Raw genomic sequence first — 19462 nt, 5'->3', positions numbered from 1 at the left:
TCTCCATGTTGGTCAGGCTGGTCTTGAACTCCCAACCTCAAGTGATCTGCCCGCCTCCACCTCCCAAAGTGTTGGGATTACAGGCGTGAGCCACCATACCCAGCCAATGGGGTCTAATTCTGAGTGGTGATAGTGATTGTTTCAGTCACTGGCGTGAATGAATCTCTCATGTTGTAGTCCTGTACTCTTACTATAGCTTAATAAATTGGCATGCTAGATTGTCTATTATTCTCTTTTTCAAGCTAAGCTTTTGCAGTCAGTCCTCAAAAGCTCTCCAAACCTTAAAACACAAACCTAAATTTCAGGACCTGAAAAGCTAAAAAGGAATCCCTGACACATGCCAACCACCCATTAGGAATCTCAGCTTTATACTGTTAGGGGAAATGTGAGAAGTAGGGATTATGCAGAAAGGATCAATCAGCCTTGGTCTATATTGGTTTAACTTCTGTTGGAGTAACAGAACACTTCAAAGATTTGATAAGAATTAAGGACCCTCCTCCCAGAAAATGTGTACACAAAAATTTCATTCTCAGGAGGTCCACCTCTGGATTCCACGTTAGGAATTCCCAACAGAACACTGATTTTTAAATTCTGACTTCTAAATTCTATTAAAAATAAATCATAAATAAATGACTCAGTTGCAAGTCTAAAAGAATGTCCTTAAAATGGTCATTTACTGAAAATGATAGAAAAGTTCCCATTTTGTACCAACCTGAATGAGTACGCATATGTCTAGTTAGATGAGTCTTCTGAGAACTTGAGTAAGGACAAAGTTCACATTTATATGGGCGTTCTCCTGCAAAATTTCAATGATGAAGAGTGTTTAAATGTCACAAAATAAACCAAACACAATTCTCACTAACAATGCAGAAATATTCAGTACTCAGTACATTTTAACAAGATTTTATTATTGCTGACAAAAAGATCAATTTATAATGTATTTAAAATGTAAGTTATTTATTTCAGAAATTATGACATTATTTTGGCTTTGAGAAAAAACATTGACTTTCTGAATTCTCACAGCCCTTTTAATTTTCAGTGATACTGCATGTTATTACATTAAGTAGTGAGAAGTAAAAAACGATCTTGATAAGGTAATCAAGCAAATGTTTGTTAAATAAGAATACCTTTTTTTTTTTTTTTTTTTTTTTTTTTTGAGACGGAGTTTCGCTCTTGTTACCCAGGCTGGAGTGCAATGGCGCGATCTCGGCTCACGACAACCTCCGCCTCCTGGGTTCAAGCAAATCTCCTGCCTCAGCCTCCCGAGTAGCTGGGACTACAGGCGCGTGCCACCATGCCCAGCTAATTTTTGTATTTTTAGTAGAGACGGGGTTTCATCATGTTGACCAGGATGGTCTTGATCTCGTGATCCACCCGCCTTGGCCTCCCAAAGTGCTGGGATTACAGGCATGACGAACCGCGCCCAGCCAAGAATACCCTTTAAAAAAATCTACCTGCTGCCAGGTGCAGTGGCTCAAGCCTGTAATCCCAGCACTTTGGGAGGCCGAGGCGGGTTGATCACAAGGTCAAGATATCGAGACCATCCTGGTCAACATGGTGAAACCCCGCCTCTACTAAAAATACAAAAAATTAGCTGGGCATGGTGGCGCCTGCCTGTAATCCCAGCTACTCGGGAGGCTGAGGCAGAATTGCCTGAACCCAGGAGGCGGAGGCTGCGGTAAGCCAAGATCGCGCCATTGTACTCCAGCCTGGGTAACAAGAGCAAAACTCCGTCTCAAAAAAAAAAAAAAAAAAAAAAATCTACCGGAATTGTCTAATGCTATTAACAGCAGTTTTTTTGTTTTGTTTTGTTTTGTTTTGAAACTTGTAAATGATTAATCTACCATTTCAACTTGTTAGCTTAAAGCAACAATACTTTTGAGTGGGGATGTAGTTGCTTTATGCTAAAAATTCAAGTGGTAGAGTTCCAGACCAGCCTAGGCAACACAGCAAGGCCCCATCTCTAAAAATGTATTTTAAAAACTAGCCTGGGTCGGGCATGATGACCCATGCCTGTACTCCCAGCACTTTGGGAGGCTGAGGAAGGCGATCACCTGAGTGAGGTCAGGAGTTTGAGACCAGTCTGATCAACATGGAAAAACCCTGTCTCTACTAAAAATACAAAATTAGCCAGGCATGGCGGCGCATGCCTGTAATCCCAGCTACTTGGGAGGCTAAGGCAGGAGAATCACTTGAACTGGGAGACAGAGGTTGCAGTGAGCCAAGATCACGCCATTGCACTCCAGTTTGGGCAACAAGAGTGAAACACCGTGTCAAAAAAAAAAAAAAAGCTAACATGGGCCGAGTATGGGGATTGTGGCCCCCGCCTGCAACCCTAACACTTTGGGAGGCCAAGAGAAGCGGATCACTTGAGCCCAGGAGTTCAAGACTAGCCTGGGCAACACAGCAAGACCTCCTCTCTAAAAAAAAAAAAAAAAAAAAAAAAAAAATAGAAAAATTAGCGAGGCGTGGTGGCACATGCCTGTGGTCCCAGGTACTTGGGAGGCTGAGGTGGAAGGACTGCTTGAGCCCAGGAAGGACAAGGCTGGTATGAGCTGTGATTGTACTATCGTGCTCCAGCCTGGGTGAAAGTGAGATTCTGTGGACCCAGCACCTGGGAGGCTGAGGCAGGAAGATCACTTGAGCCCAGAGTTTGAGGCTGCAGTGAGCTATGACGGTACCACTGTATTCTAGCCTTGGAAAAAGGGAGATCCTGTCTCTAAAAACATAAAATAAAAAACAGTAAGTCATAAAGTTAGGCCAGGTGCAGTGGCTCACACCTGTAATCTCAGCACTTTGAGAGGCCAAGGAAGGCGGATTGCCTGAGCTCAGGAGTTCAAAACCAGCCTGGGCAATAGAGTGAAACCCTGTCTCTACAAAAAATAACAAAAACATTAGCCAGGCGTGCTGGGGTGCGCCTGTAGTCCAGCTACTCGAGAGGCTGAGGCAGAATTGCTTGAACCCGGGAAGCAGAGGCTGCAGTAAGCCAAGATCGCGCCACTGTACTCCAGCCTGGGCGACAGAGTAAGACTCAAAAAATTTAAGAAATAGGTCATCAATTTTCTTCTTATTGTTATGAGATAGGGCCTTGCTGTCGCCCAGACTGGAGTACGATGGCATGAGCATGGCTCCTGCAGCCTTGACCTCCTGGGCTCAATAGATCTTCCAGCCTCCTAAGTAGCTGGGACCACAGACGTGAAACACCATGCCCCACTAATGTTGCTGGTTTTTTTGTTTGTTTGTTTGGAGAGACCAGATTTTACCATGTTTCCCAGACTGGTCTCGAACTCCTGGGCTGAAACAATCCACCTGTCTTGGCCTCCCAAAGTGCTGGGATTACAGGCATGAGCCACTAGGCCCAATTAGTCATTTTAAAAAAACAAATACTAAGGCCGGGCGCGGTGGCTCAAGCCTGTAATCCCAGCACTTTGGGAGGCCGAGGCGGGTGGATCACGAGGTCGAGAGATCGAGACCATCCTGGTCAACATGGTGAAACCCCGTCACTATTAAAAATATAAAAAATTAGCTGGGCATGGTGGCATGTGCCTGTAATCCCAGCTACTCAGGAGCGTGAGGCAGGAGAATTGCCTGAACCCAGGAGGCGGAGGTTGCGGTGAGCCGAGATCGCGCCATTGCACTCCACCCTGGGTAACAAGAGCGAAACTCCGTCTCAAAAAAAAAAAAAAAAACTAAAAGCCACAGGAACTCTGAAGACTAGAGGCCAGTAATTTTTTTTTTTTTTTTTTAAACCTTCACTTGAGGGTTTAGACGGCAGTGATTTAATACTGAAGAATTAAGACTCAATGGCAGGAAATGTATATTCTTTTTAGACATGGCTGTCAACCACAAAACAAGCTTTAAAGAAATGTGTACAATTTGTTTTAATATAGTCTCCAGACACAAGATAATTACGACTTTGGTAGAGTTACTAACATGCCCTGTTTCCCCAGCTGTAAAAGTAACAGAATCTTCATTTCCTACAATTGTGAAAGTTTAAATAATACATGTAGAGCATTTAACACGGTGCCTGGCACATAATAAAGTCCTCAATAAATGTCAGCTATCAATTTTGTCTATGTAACAAAATACAGAAACAAATGTGTCTAATAAAGTAAGAAAAAGATGGTACACAGAAAAAAAATAGCACTTTGGGAGGCAGGCAGATAGTTTGAGCCCAGAAGGTTGAGGTCTCAGTGAGTGGTGATCATACCACTGCACTCCACACAGGGCAACAGAACTGTATGTCTCAAAACAAAATAGACCCTGTCTCAAAACAAACAACAACAAAAAGAATGATAACAAGTGGGAAAAGTGTTCCTAGTAACTATTCTGCTGTAATTTGCTGGTAGCTATGCATTAGCTGTAAAGAGCTGGTAGCAATAGAATGCCTACATTTTGACTTGAACAATTAAGGTAGTTTTATGTTAATGGAATTCTGTAAAAAATGATATACAAATAGCCAATAAACACATGAAAAGATGAACATTATCATTAGCCTTGAGGGAAATGCAAATCAAAACCACAATGAGATGAAAACTTCAGGCCTGGCATATCACCTAAGGTCAGGAGCTCAAGACCAGTCTGACCAACATGGTGAAACCCTGTCTTAAAAAATAAATAAATAAAAATAAAAATGAAAACTTCATACTCACTAGAAAGGTATCTGTAATCACAAAGACAGATGCTAACAGTATCACTGCTGAGGATGTGTTGAAATTGGAACCCTCACACATTGCTGGTGGGATTGCAAAATGGCATGGGTAATTTGGAAAACAGTTTGGCAGTTAACCAAATGTTGCTACTATACTTCCCCACAATCTGACTCTTAGGTATATATCCAAAAGAAACAAAAACATACGTCCACACAAAAACCTAAACATGAATATTCCTAGCAGCATTATTTGGACTGCATATTATGATTCCATTTACATGAAATATTCAAAACAGGCCAATCTATAGTGAGCTGTATATGTAAATTTTATCTCAATAAAGTTAGAAAAAATTAAACAGCACTGCAGATAAACTTGAAGAATCAAAGAAAATTTACTTTTACATTATTTGATTATTATTATTTTTTGAGACGTGGTTTCACTCTTGTTGTCCAGGATGGTGTGCAAGGCACGATCTTGGCTCACTGCAACCTCTGCCTCCGAAGTTCAAGCGATTCTCTTGCCTCAGCCTCCAGAGTAGCTGGGGTTACAGGCGTATACCATCCATGCCCAACTAACTTTGTATTTTTTTAGAAGAAGCGGGGTTTTTCCATGTTGGTCAGGCTGGTCTGGAACTCCCAACCTCAGGTGATCCACCCACCTCGGCCTCCCCAAAATGCTAGAATTACAGGCATGAGCCAACATGCCCAGCCTATTTTTTGTGTGTGTGAGACGGAGTCTGGCTCTGTCACCCAGGCTGCAGTGCAATGGCGCGATCTCGGCTCTTGAGTTCAAGTGATTCTCCTACCTCAGCCTCCCGAGAAGCTGGGACTACAGGCCCGTGCCACTATGCCAGGCCAATTTTGTACTTTTAGTAGAAATGGGGTTTCACCATGCCCGCCAGGCTGGTCTTGAACTCCTGACCTCGTTATCTGTCCGCCTCAACCTCCCAAAGTGCTGGGATTACAGGCATGAGCCACTGTACCCGGCCTACTTTTAAATTATTTACAGCAGATTACCTTATCTGTGTAATTCTACAAACTAGGCATAACTGTTCTAGATCTACTGATTTTTCAGTTACCACACAGGTAAAGGGTTTTCTTTAAAAGTAGATTTTGTGAACCAGTTAAACACAAAACCACTAAACTAAAGAGGTTAACCTGAATGAAAGTAATCCCCAACCACACCATCACCATAATAATCGGATGTAGAATAATGAGACTGCTGTACTTTAAATGCTACTTGTTTTTCGAGATAGTTTATGTCTTGCAGGCTGGAGTGCAGTGGTTCGATCTCTCGACTCACTGCAACCTCCGCCTCCCAAGTTAAAGCGATTCTCCTGCCTCAACCTCCCAGAGTGCTAGAATTACAGGAGTGAGCCACCACCAACGGCTGTAAATGATACTTGTATATGACCTTGGGAACATCACTTCAGACTTTTATATCTCAAGTTTTCCCCTCTGTAAACATGAACTATTATCACAGATGCTATTTTCCTCAATTGACTGTTCTGAAGATTAGCATAGAAGACAGCACCTAAACACTGGCACAAGAAACACAAACCCATAAGTGAATCAGAAAACTGGGCTACTTAATAATGCAAGTGGAAAGAGAATCCCTGCACACTATCAATTTAAGTGATTCCAGCTGTTTTTCTCTCTCTCTACTGTTCTACACCAGATAAAGTTTATTTTCTATAATTTTCAGAATTATGCATTTAATAACACCAGAGGTACTTTCAGAATTTACATAATCAAAGTATTAATCTTCAATCTACCAAACTGTTTTAAGATGTATACATCACCAAACTATTAAAGACGTAAAAAAAAAGGCCAGGCTCAGTGGCTCACGCCTGTAATCCCAGCACTTTGGGAGGCCGAGGCAGGCAGATCACAAGGTCAGGAGTTTGAGACCAGCCTGTCCAACATGGTAAAACCTCGACCAGCCTGTCCAACATGGAAAAACCCCATCTCTATTAAAAATACCAAAAAAGGCCGGGCACGGTGGCTCAAGCCTGTAATCCCAGCACTTTGGGAGGCTGAGGCGGGTGGATCACGAGGTCAAGAGATCGAGACCGTCCTGGTCAACATAGTGAAACCCCGTCTCTACTAAAAATACAAAAATCAGCTGGGCATGGTGGCGCGTGCCTGTAATCCCAGCTACTCAGGAGGCTGAGGCAGGAGACTTGCCTGAACCCAGGAGGCGGAGGTTGCGGTGAGCCAAGATCGAGCCATTGCACTACAGCCTGGGAAACAAGAGCGAAACTCCGTCTCAAAAAAAAAAAAAAAAACCAAAAAAATCAGCTGGGCGTGGTGGCAAACGCCTGTGATCCCAGCTACTCTGGAGGCCGAGGCAGGAGAATCACTTGAACCACCAGGAGGTGGAGGTTGCATGGTGCCGAGATCGCACCATTACACTCCAGCCTGGGCAACAAAGCAAGACTCTGTATCAAGAAAAAAAATCAGAATGAAGGTAGTACCGGGAAAAACAAGCATTAAGACCAAATAAACCAGGGCAGTCATGGTGGCTCATGCCTATAATCCCAGCACTTCAGGATGCTGAGACAGGCGGATCATCTGAGGTCAGGAGTTTGAGACTAGCCTGGCCAACACGGTGAAACCCCATCTATATTGAAAATACAAAAATCCAGGAGGCAGAGGCTGCGGTGAGCCGAGATCGTGCCATTGCACTCCAGCCTGGGTAACAAGAGCGAAACTCCGTCTCAAAAAAAAAAAAAAAAAAAAGGAAAGAAAAAAAAAGCCGGGCGCGGTGGCTCAAGCCTATAATCCCAGCATTTTGGGAGGCCGAGGCGGGTGGATCACGAGATCCAGAGATCGAGACCATCCTGGTCAACATGGTGAAACCCCGTCTCTGCTAAAAATACAAAAAATTAGCTGGGCATGGTGGCACGTGCCTGTAATCCCAGCTACTCAGGAGGCTGCGGCAGGAGAATTGCTTGAACCCAGGAGGCGGAGGTTGCGGTGAGCCAAGATCGTGCCATTGCACTCCAGCCTGGGTAACAAGACTGAAACTCCGTCTCAAAAAAAAAAAAAAAAGAAAATACAAAAATCATGCTGGTGGGCACCTGTAATCCCAGCTAAATGAATATGACGTACTTATTTACAAGTTTAGTACATATGATGCCTGGGATTCGTTTTCAGATATTATAGGTGAGGTTGGTTTTGTCTAACAGTCTGCCTAATTCAAACTGTCAAGTGATTTATGGGGTTGTATCCCCAAGTAACTTTCATTTCCTTCTCTGTGTATTTTTGTAATGCTTGACCTTTACTTCTGAAATCGAATGGTTTCAAAGTATGGAGACAATCACAGGTTATGATGAATTCCAAAGGGACTACAAATTCTTTTACTGGACTAAATTTTAAAACATTCAACACATGAGCCATCCATCTGCTGACGCTTAGCAATCTTGTAACAGAGGTCACTCTTGTAATGGAATTTCACCTGCAAGTTTTACTGTTTAAGTCTACCACTTAATAGTTGCAAAGTCTTTGGGATGTAAAAAATAAGTAAATAAAATAAATTTTTAAAAATTACGTCAGGGCCGGGCGCGGTGGCTCAAACCTGTAATCCCAGCACTTTGGAAGGCTGAGGCGGGTGGATCACGAGGTCAAGAGATTGAGACCATCCTGGTCAACATGGTGAAATCCCGCCTCTACTAAAAACACAAAAATTAGCTGGGCATGGTGGTGCGTGCCTGTAATCCCAGCTACTCAGGAGGCTGAGGCAGGAGAATTGCCTGAACCCAGGAGGCAGAGGTTGCAGTGAGCCGAGATCGCGCCATTGCGCTCCAGCCTGGGTAACAAGAGAGAAACTCCGTCTCAAAAAAAAAAAAAAAAAATTACGTCGGCTGGTTATGGTGGCTCACACCCATAATCCCAGCACTTTGGAAGGCTAAGGGCAGATTACCTGAGCTCAGGAGTTTGAGACCAACCTGGGCAACATGGCGAAACCCCACCTCTAAAAAACTACAAAGAGTAGGCAGATGTGGTGGCATGCATCTGTGGTCCCAGCTACTTGGGGGACTGAGGCAAGAAGATCACTTGAGCCCAGGAGGTCAAGGCTGCAGTGAGCAGTGATCATGCCACTACACTCCAAGCTGGGTGACAAAGTAAAACTATCTCAAAAACAAAAAAAAAAAGTCTACCACTCCACTTAAAGCAGTAAAGCAGTATCAATTCCCCTCCCCAATGTCCTCTTCACCAGTAGGGTTCAGTCTTGGCAAGTGCCAGGATCTGTAAGTCCTATAAGAGGAAATCTGTGGCAAACAGCATCCCACAGCCCCTATTCATTTGTGATCCCAAGAGTAGAGTACTGGATTACTCTATCCATTCATCAGGACCCCAATGTACCAATTCTTACCAGGAAAATTTAACAGAAATATCCACATAAGCTACCAATAGTTAAAAACATTTCTGTGAAAAATTAGGCCCTTACCCGGGCGCGGTGGCTCACGCCTGTAATCCCAGCACACTGGGAGGCCCAGGCGGGTGGATCATGAGGTCAAGAGGTTGAGACCATCCTGGTCAACATGGTGAAACCCCGTCTCTACTAAAAATACAAAAAATTAGCGGGGCATGATGGCGTATGCCTGTAATCCCAGCTACTCGGGAGGCTGAGGCAGGAGAATTGCCTGAACCCAGGAAGCGGAGGTTGCGGTGAGCCGAGATCGCGCCATTACACTCCAGCCTGGGTAACAAGAACGAAACTCCGTCTCAAAAAAAAAAAAAAAAAAAGAAAAGAAAAGAAAAGAAAAGAAAAGAAAAGAAAAATTAGGCCCTTTTGACAACAAACCAGTACAATTTTGGGCTTAAAAAAAAAAATTAGGCCACTCAATTACAAATATTTAAAATCCAATTTAAATTTTAAAAAATTAGGTGGGTGTGGTAGTGCAGTCTCTAGTCCCAGTTACTTTGGAGGTTAGGGTAGGAGGACTGCTTAAACCCAGAAAGTAGAGGTTGCAGTGAGCTATGATCACACCACTGCCTGGGCTACAGCTTTAGACTCTGTCTCAAATAAATAAACAAAACCCAATTAAGGCCGGGCTCAGTGGTTCACATGTGTGTCATCTGAGCACTTTGGGAGGCCCAGATGGGCAGATCACCTGAGGTTGGGAGTTTGAGACCAGCCTGACCAACATGAAGAAACCCCGTCTCTACTAAAAATACAAAATTAGCTGGGTGTGGTGGCGTAAGACTGTAATACCACTTACTGAGGAAGCTGGGGTAGGAGAATCGCTTGACTCTGAGGTGGAGGTTGCAGATCGTGCCATTGTACTCCACCCTGGGCAACAAGGGCAAAACTCTCAGTCTCAAAAAAAAAAAAACAAAACCAAACTACAGTGGACACCAGCTGAATCAAACCCAATTTAAAAGTGAATGACTGGTGTGCATAGTGGCTCATGCCTATAATCCCAACACTAGGGAAGGCTGGGTCAGCAGGATCACTCGAGGCCAGGCATTTAAGACCATCCTGGGCAACATAGTGAGACCCCATCTCTACAAAAATAAATTTTAGAAGTTTCTGCCAGGTGTGGTGGCTCACGCCTTTAATTCCAGCACTTTAGGAGGCTGAGGTGGGTGGATCACCTAAGGTCAAGAGTTTGAGAACAGCCACTACTAAAAATACAAAAATTACCTGGGCAAGGTGGCAGGCACCTATAAACCCAGCTGCTCAGGAGGCTGAGACAGGAGAATCGCTTAAACCTGGGAGGCAGACGTTGCAGTGACCTGAGATCATGCCACTGCACTCTAGTCTGGGTGACAGAGCAATACTCTATTTCAAAAAAAAAAGTTTCAACTTTTTTGAATCCCACCCATCTTTTAAAAACTACCTTCTCACATTTCTTTTAGGAACTCACTGCTGTAAATCAAATGTTTTAAAGTTTGAGACTTTTGTTAGGTAGAGATATGCAAGCTGCTGTAAATCAAATGTTTTAAAGTTTGAGACTTTTGTTAGGTAGAGATATGCAAGGTTAATCACTGAGTTTTCCTTTTTATATAAGTCCTCAATTCCTTTCAGAAATTATACTGCATCTTAGATGTGTTCAGTGTCACAGAAAATATACATACAAACTTTTCCTTTTTTCTTTTAAAACGGGGTCTTTCCATGTTTCCCAGACTGATCTAGATAGAACTTCTGGGCTCAGGGAGTCCTTCTGCCTGGTCCTCCTTAAGTGCTAGGATTACAGGAGTTAGCCACCAGACACAGCCATCAACAAACTTAAAAGCAGTCTAACTTGCCGAAAGTAGATCCCAAGTCAGAATATGTACTTCAGGAAGAACATGGCAAGATCTCTTGGCTGTTCCTCCCAGGTAACACTCTGTGCTTTACACTTAACTTCACATAATCCTCCCATCCTAGATGTTGTTACTCCATGGAGAAAATTCTGAACAAAGATGTTAAACAACTCATGCAAGGTCACAAAGACAGCAAATAATGGAACCTGGATTTGAACCAAAGTCCTTTCTCAACTAACCACTCAACAATCAGAAATGAGAACTGAACTTATGGACAAGAAAGCTTCTCTTACCTGTATGAGTTCTAACATGCTGAACGTAATTGTTTTTTCTGTCTGAAAAATAGTTGCATTTTCCACAAGTGTATACTTTCCTTGGAAAATGGTTTCTCAAGTGTTTCCTCCAGTGATACTCGCTTACTGTTGTGTATGTGCAGATAATGCACTTGTAGACGCGCTCATTATCCCCAGCTCTGGTGTGGTGTTTCAGGTGTGCAGTATAGTGATCATATCGATTGGTATTATAGCCACAGCGGTCACAGCGAATGGGGCCCTTAGAGAAATCTCCCTCTTCTGAAGTGGAAGAGCCAGATTCCCTGGCTTTTGCCTGCTTCTCTGCACTCTCTTCCACAAAAAATTTCTTGGCACTGTGAACTCTGATGTGATGCACAAACTGTTCTTCAGATTCTGCTTCATACTGGCATGGCTTACATCGAAAGGGTTTGGTCTTTGAGTTCTTGCCTTTGTCCTCCACTCCAGGTGTTTCAGGAGGAAGATCTTTATTTGAGCTGTAAATCTCTGGAGCAGCTGATGCCTCAAATACAGGCTGAGGTTCTACGACACTGAGTTCCAAACTTCTCAGTTCCATGTTTTCCATTCCATTAGGTTCACCTTTGATTTCAGCAGACTCTTCAAGACCTTCTCCTTCACTATCTGAAAAGTTGTTATCCCCAACAGGCATCAATTCTGCCATCTGTCTTTCTTCACCAACCAGGTAATCACAGCAGCTGCCATTTACTTCCCCAGTTAAGGCCACATTTGCCAGCATGATAAGCTGAGGTGCAGCCAGTTCAGCTTTGGAGAGGTCATGTAAGTCATACATGTCGTTAGGCAAGGCCATTCCAATATTGCCACTGCTGGTAAACAGCCCTCCTCCTCCAGAAGACTGCCCCATTACCTGGGTGGCCATAACTGTATTCTGAATTAAAAACAAAACAGAACAAAAGCACCAGTTTAAACACTACTGTTACTGGCTTAAAACCACATCACTGTAATTCTTCATAACTTAAAAAATTTCCAGTATATATGATCTTTATAACTCAACAAACGTCATCACTTATTAAAAACAAACCTTTAAAATAGTCGTTAATGACCAACAGTCTTTACTGTCACAAAAAAAAAAAAAAAAAAAAAAAATTCTACTATCTCTAGAAAACAATTCTACCAATTGTTTGTCATAACTCATTCATCATCCAGCCACTGGCATGTGGTCCCTCAAGCACTTTAATTGTTCTGGTGGGGATAAAAAAGTAACCTTTATTTTTCCTGTTAAAATTATTTTAAAAACTCAATACAAAAGTAGTAAATTATTGTCTTCTCAACTCCCCCTCATTGACCCCTTTTCTGATTCAATGGTCTGAATCAGAAAGCCCAGAAATCCACACGCCATTCAACGCATTTATTAAGTACACAAACACATCTGGAAAGTAGAAGCCTGTAATAATTATTCAACTTAATTGGATTTCGCATGAATTCAACTAATTCCAAAAGAATAAACTACTGTGAAAAAGTACCAGTCAGTCCCTCTTAATTTCTCAACAACTCTACAGGCTTAAAAGAAAAACATTATGGGACACATTTTCTTGTGAAAAAGTAAGTTTGATTTATTCAAAACTCAACAAATAAAAACTAATAAACATTTTTCTGCAGGCTGAAATTCTACAACACTGAATTCCAAGCTTCTCAATACGAATATAATCACTGTGCAACTCAACTCGACAATCCGCAACTTTCTTGCATTGTGCTTGACTTGGCCTACTTGTCTAGTGGAAGCCATTACAAGATCACCTTCTTGAAAACAAGTTGGGCTTTCTAAGCTCTTAACTACGTTACTTCTCAATCTAAAAGGTGCTGTTCTCAAATGAAGTGTTCTCTTGCAAATTAAAAAAGAAAAAAATCCTAAGAAAACAAAGTTAAACCGAAAATACAAAAAGCAATCTGATTCACCTAAGTGTATAAACACAAACCGGCTTAGTTCTACGTACCAACTAAAGTTGAAAGCAAATGCCATCACAGAAAACAGAGGGCGAAGGCTGTCCCGGGGCTGAAGAGCCCCAAGCTACTGGGCAATGCAGCCCAACATCGACTTTTCTAATCGCTCCCTAATCCCTAACTGCCACCCCAAAAGGAATTTTAACGATTGTTAGCAAGACCGTCCAGGCACAGCCCGAAAGTCCAACGTGCTGCACGAATTCCTCCGTGCTGCTGCCACCAGCGCCTGCCTCGGCCGCGGCATTCCTAACTGAAATAGGCATTCGGCCATTTTCTCAAAATACCAAACACAAAGCAGCTCTTTGCAAACTCGGGCGGCTCTCGCTTCCTCTCGCCTCGGCCCGATTACTGCACGCATTTACACACCAACTCGCAGGAGTCGCCCCGACACTCGTCCTGAGCCTTTTCCTGCGCTCTCCAACACTAAAACGCGGGAGGGGAGCAAGCTCGTGGCGCTGTTTGGCCGGACGGAGTTCTACCAGGGTTCAGGCAGACCCCTCCCCAGCCCTAGGGCCCCCGTCCTCCAAGAGGAAAGAAAGTTACCGCGTAGCCAACGTCCGGGCTTCTCTGACTGCCCCCAGGCCCCTCCGACCGCCCGAGGCTTGCCCAACGCCCAGAGCTGGGGAGGCTCCGCGGGCGCCCTCGCGAGGCGTCGGGCCCCGAGAGCCGGAGGGGGCCCCCACGCGGGCCAGCCGCCACCCCCGCGCCCCGGAAGTTTGCGAACTTCACTCCCCCACGGCGCCCGGCAGGACGCGCGCCCCAGCCCCGCCAACTCGGATGGTCGGTGGCCGGACGCGGGGGCCCGCGGCGCCGGGCGGCCGAAGCGCAGAAATCGCTGTCCAGCCCCGCTGGCGGAACCGCCCGGGCCCCGGGGCTGACTCAACCCGCCCGGCCACACTCAACGGCGCCTTCCGGCGACAGGGAGAGGCTCTGGGGGAGGGGGACGGGAGGGCCGCGGGCCCGCGCGGGGCTGCGGTGGGACCTGGGGGCTGGAGGAGGAAACAGAGGAAGTTTCAGGACTAGGGCCCGGAGCAGCTCCGCTCCTTGGCCTCAAAGGACCAGATTCGGAGGAGCGTCCCGGCCCGCGCAGAGGCGGTGTCCCGGCTTCCAGTGGGGAGGGGGTCCAGGCGACGCGCCGCTCCCAACAAACGCCCCCAGCCCCCGGGCGGCGGCTCTGTAACCCGATCCCGCTCGGCCGCCAGCCCCCGCCCGGCGCGGTCGCCGCCGCCAGAGCCACAGTATCTGCAAATCAGCCCTGGACAGCGCCTGGCTCCGCGTCCTTCCGCGCCCTCCCCCTCCCGCCACCGCCACCACCCGACCGGCCCTCCCCCACCCCGACCGAGCCCTCAGCCCCGCGCCGCACTTACCGGCCTTCCTCGGGGAGGAGGGGCGGGCGACCCTGAGTCGCCGCTCCTTCTCCGACTACTTTTCTTTGTTGCTGGAGTTTCGGGGGAAGGGTGGGGGAGGGTGGAAAAGTTGGGTGCTGGGGCCGTCGAGGACCGAAAAGGCCCAGGAGTGGGGCTGCAGAGGGTGCTCAGGCCTCCGGGACTCGCCCAGCGGTCTCGGTTGCCGCCGCCGCCGGGGTCTGGGGTCCCGGGCCTCGGCGGCGCTCGCTCCGCTTCTGCGCCGCGAGCTCGCGGGAGCCGCACATTCCACCACAGGACGCTACGCCGCGCACCCAGCCTGCGCCGCCGCCGCCGCCGCCGCCGCCGCCCGCGGGACACGCCCCCTCCGACGCCGCGCGCGGCCGCGGGACACGCCCCCTCCGACGCCCGCGCGCTTGGCCGCTAGGCGCGCCCCGCCCCTCGACCAAGCAGGGAGTGTCCCTGTCTCCAGCCCGCCTGGGGGCGCGTCTAGGGGGAGCCGCCGGTAATCCTCCCAACCCCTCACTCCTGCCCTTAGGTCAGAAAAGAGGCGGGGCCCCACTCCCTTTCTCCATTTCTTTTACAAACAAACAACAAAAGTTACCCGAAGCCCTGGCGCGCATGCATGAGAATAGAGCTGTTAAAAGAAGAATCCGCAGGCTTTGGCCGATCTCTTTAGCGCTTTTGTCACCGACCTCTCAAGTCTAAAGCGCTCGAAGATACCCTTCAAATCTCTTCAAGTCTCTACCCATAGCTCTCCTTGACTAATTAAGCTTCGCTTTTAGCGTCTGGGAGTTGGGAGTTGCGAGAAAACATTTCGGGAAGAAGCTTATGGATTCAAAGCAAGTGTGAGGACTGAGAGGACAGATCCCTAGACGTGCCAGGTAGCAAGTCATTGCTGAACCTGGAAAGCACGACTGCAGGGAAGGAATTACAGAGAGAAGAGAGGGCGGTGAAGACGGAGAGTCCCGGTGTGCCGGAGTAACCGGGCTCCCTTCTCGGAAACGGGATCACCAAGCGGAATGCCTGGCCCATAGTCGTGTGCTAACAGAAACAACACAAAAAGGAGAAAGAGTAACTCCACCCCCTTCTCACCTGAAACAGCTTCTCAGTCTGCCTTTGATACCTTCCTAAACGTCGGTCTTAAGTCACCCTGAGGTCGGGCGCCGTGGCTCACGCCTGTGATCCCAGCATCTTGGGAGGCCGAAGCGGGCGGATCACGAGGTCAGGAGATCGAGACCATCTTGGCTAACACGGTAAAACCCCGCCTCACCCTGCCTCTATGAAAAATACAGAAATTAGCCGGGCGTGGTGGCACGCGCCTGGAGTCCCAGCTACTCGGGAGGCTGAGGCAGGAGAATTGCTTGAAAGCGGGAGGCGGAGGTTGCGGTGAGCCGAGGTCGTGCCACTGCACTCCAGCCTGGGCGACAGAGAGACTCCGTCTCAAAACAACAACAACAAAAGCACAACTGTCCTCAGAAGCATAATGGCTCCCCATGACTACAAACTTAAGGCTTAAACACCTTAGTGTGGCGTTCAAGGCCCTACTACTTAACCTGACCTAGATAAGTCAGACTATTGCTGATATTGCAACATAAGTAGCAAGCGCTATGGGGGTTTGTCAGTAGGGAGACGGATCCCAACAGGTTCTAGAAACTTCACATTAGATGTATTCAGTCTGACCTTGGAGAATGAGGAAATTTTCAACAGGTGTAAAGTAGGGCAAGGAATATTATACACAGTGAAAAGGGCAAACTCAAAATCCCAAAGCAGTTGTTAAGACATCCCAGCTGGCCGGGGGCTGTGGCTCACGCCTGTAATCCAAGCACTTTGGAGGCCAAGGCGGGTGGATCATCTGAGGTCGGGAGTTCAAGACCAGCCTGACCAACATGGTGAAACCCCGTCTTTAAAAAAAAAAAAAAAAAAAAAAAAAAAAAGACATCCCAGCTTCTCCTCAGGGTACCTCACTTCCTTCTCTTTGATGTCCCTTTATTTGTTTCTCTTAGGGCCGGGCTTCCAGACTCCTCATTTCCTGGCATACTATACCCACATAGGACCTCTATCTGGACAATATATTACTAATTAACGCAGCCTCCAATCCAAGATGGAATAAAGACCATGAGGTGCTCGGCCACCAAAAGCGAGGCAATTTTTTTTCTTTTTCCTTTTTTTTTTCCAGACAGTCTCGCTCTGTTGCCCAGGCTGGAGGGCAGTGGTGCAATATTGCCTCACTACAACCTCTGCCTCGGGTTCAAGCAATTCTCCTATCTCAACCTCTTCTCCTATCTCAACCTCTTCTCCTGTCTCAACCTCCTAAGTAGCTGGGACCACAGCTGCAAGCCACCACGCCCAGGTAGTAGAGACCGGGTTTCACCACGTTGGACAGACTGGTCTCAAACTCCCGACCTCAGGTGATCCACCCACTTTGGCCTCCCAAAGTGCTGGAATTACAGGCATGAGCCATCGTGCCTGGCAGCAATTTCAAATGTAAGACCTATCCGTGAATCAAACCTGAAAATTATTCATTTTCATTGAACCAAAGAGAGGAAGAGGGGAGGGAGAGAGGGAAGGAGAGAAGGGAGGGAGGGAGGAAAGGAAGATTAACATTTTTAGGACTGGTATAATTTTTTTGTATATATTTTATTTTACTTTTTTTGTTTAACGAGAATCGAATTTGAGATACATGGTATTTTTAGTTGCTGTAGCCCAGGGTACAATTCAGGCCTCTACCAGGGTTGTCAGACATAAACTGTTTTCTTTCCCTTTCTTATGTCCAAAAAAGCAAAAATGAAGTATCTCTTTTAAACTTACTAAATAGACGTCCTTCATTTCCTCAATCTGACTGCTTACTGGAAATGTCTTATTAATTGCAAATTTATTCCCACATATTGTGATGCAAATAGAAGAATGGCAATGGGCAGCTGCATTCATTCAAAATTAGCAGAGGCCCTTGTTCAAGGGATGGCATATTCAGAGTGACCCAAATTATCATGACATGAAGGCCACAGGTCAAATTCAAGGCCAAATTACAAATCAATAGAAAATTTCCTTGGGGGAAGCTGTTGCTATGAACTTGAATTCCTAATTGTTTTACAAAAGGCTGTATTTTACTTTGCTGTATCCAAACTTTAGGATCTTCTGCAAGAGAAAAACATTTGAAATGGGAATGAGTTCTGCTTTTATTATATTTTTTCCGCATATTTAACTCATCAATATTTTTATTTTAATTATCATATTTTTTTTTTTTTTTTTTTTTTTTTTTTTTTTTTTTTTTTTTTCCCTGAGACGGAGTTTCACTCTTGTTACCCAGGCTGGAGTGCAATGGCGCGATCTCGCAACCTCCGCCTCCTGGGTTCAGGCAATTCTCCTGCCTCAGCCTCCCGAGTAGCTGGGATTACAGGCACGCTCCGCCATGCCCAGCTAATTTGTTGTAATTATTTTAGTAGAGACGGGGTTTCACCATGTTGACCAGGATGGTCTCGATCTCTTGACCTTGTGATCTACCCGCCTCGGCCTCCCAAAGTGCTGGGATTACAGGCTTGAGCCACGGCGCCCGGCCTATCATATGTTCTTAATAATATTTTTCTCTAGAGGTTTCTTTCTTTCTTTCTTTCTTTCTTTCTTTTTTTGAGACAGAGTCTCCATCAGTCACCCAGGCTGGAGTATAGTGGCACAATCTCGTCTCACTGCAACCTCCACTTCCTGGGTTCAAGTGATTCTCCTGCCCCAGCCTCCCAAGTAGCTGGGATTACAGTCACGTGCCACCACACCCAGCTAATTTTTGTATTTGTAGTAGAGACAGGGTTTCACCATGCTGGTCAAATTGGTCTCAAACTCCTGACCTTGTGATCCACCCGCCTCAGACTCCCAAAGTGGTGGAATTACAGGCATGAGCCTCTGTGCCCGGCCTTTTTTTTTTTAAGACAAAGTTTTGCCAGGTGCAGTGGCTCACGCCTGTAATCCCAACACTTTGGGAGGCCAAGGTGGATGGATCACCTGAGGTCAGGAGTTCAAGACCAGCCTGGCCATCATGGTGAAACCCCATCTTTTTTTTTAAATAAAATAAATAATAATAATAATTTTAAGAAGAAAAAAAAAAGACAAAGTTTTACTCTTGTTGCCCAAGCTGGAGTGCAATGGCCTGCTGTTATCTCATGGCAACTTCCCCCTCCCGGAGTCAAGCAATTCTCCTGCCTCAGTCTCCCGAGTAGCTGGATTACAGGTATGCACCACCATACCCAACTAATTTTGTATTTTTGGTAAAGATGGGGTTTCTCCATGTTGGTCAGATTGGTCTTGAACTCCTGACCTCAGGTGATCCACCTGCTTCGGCCTCCCAAAGTTCTGGGATTACAGGAGTGAGCCACTGCATCTAGCCAAATACATATTTTTTAAAGTTCAGTATATCTGGTCTCCCTAGTTGCTTCTCTATATCTCTCCTTTGCCTTCTGTAGAGACCCAACAACAGGCCCTGAGCTACACTGGCTTCAAGATTGATGGTATCTGAAGACAGACAGATTAAAGGCCTGGTCTAGTCCTGTTTGATTATTTGATGTAGCATCATTGACTCTTTTTTTTTTTTTTTTTTTTTTTTTTTCTTTTTTTGAGAGGGAGTTTCGCCCCATCACCGAGGCTAGAGTACAGTGGCTGGATCTTGGCTCACTGCAACCTCTGCCTCTTGGATTCAAGCAATTCTCCTGCCTCAGCCTCCCGAGCAGCCTCCCTGACACATGCCACGATGCCCAGCTAATTTTTGTATTTTAGTAGGGATTCGGTTTCACCATGTTGGTCAGGCTGATCCCAAACCCCTGACCTCAGGTGATCCACCTGCCTCGGCCTCCCAAAGTGCTGGGATTACAAGCGTGAGCCACCACACCTAACCAGCATCATCCATTCTTGCTGCCAGTTGGACTCTGACCTCT

The 19462-nt window shown here is 46.1% G+C and overlaps 1 protein-coding gene across 2 annotated transcripts in view; it reads right to left on the bottom strand.

The window, feature by feature from the left end:
* Positions 1 to 14858, bottom strand: part of REST (RE1 silencing transcription factor) — a 29113-nt gene extending 14255 nt beyond the window's left edge. The window contains exons 1-3 of one of the 2 annotated variants that reach the window (XM_039468258.2): positions 14544 to 14858; positions 11200 to 12103; positions 713 to 796 (exon numbers count right to left, since the gene is read on the bottom strand). In XM_039468258.2, coding sequence (XP_039324192.1) covers positions 713 to 796; positions 11200 to 12094 — 979 coding nt within the window. In that variant the 5' untranslated portion in view covers positions 12095 to 12103; positions 14544 to 14858. Of the gene's footprint in view, positions 1 to 712; positions 797 to 11199; positions 12104 to 13719; positions 13796 to 14543 lie in introns of those variants that run through there. The other variant, XM_010344121.3, reaches the window with a different exon arrangement.
* Between the last annotated feature and the right edge of the window lie 4604 nt (positions 14859 to 19462).

This window comes from Saimiri boliviensis, chromosome 3 (assembly GCF_048565385.1).
Source record: "Saimiri boliviensis isolate mSaiBol1 chromosome 3, mSaiBol1.pri, whole genome shotgun sequence".
Classification (NCBI taxonomy): domain Eukaryota; kingdom Metazoa; phylum Chordata; class Mammalia; order Primates; family Cebidae; genus Saimiri; species Saimiri boliviensis.
The sequence above is the reverse complement of the archived record's forward strand: the minus strand, read 5'-3'. Positions and strand labels throughout refer to the sequence as shown.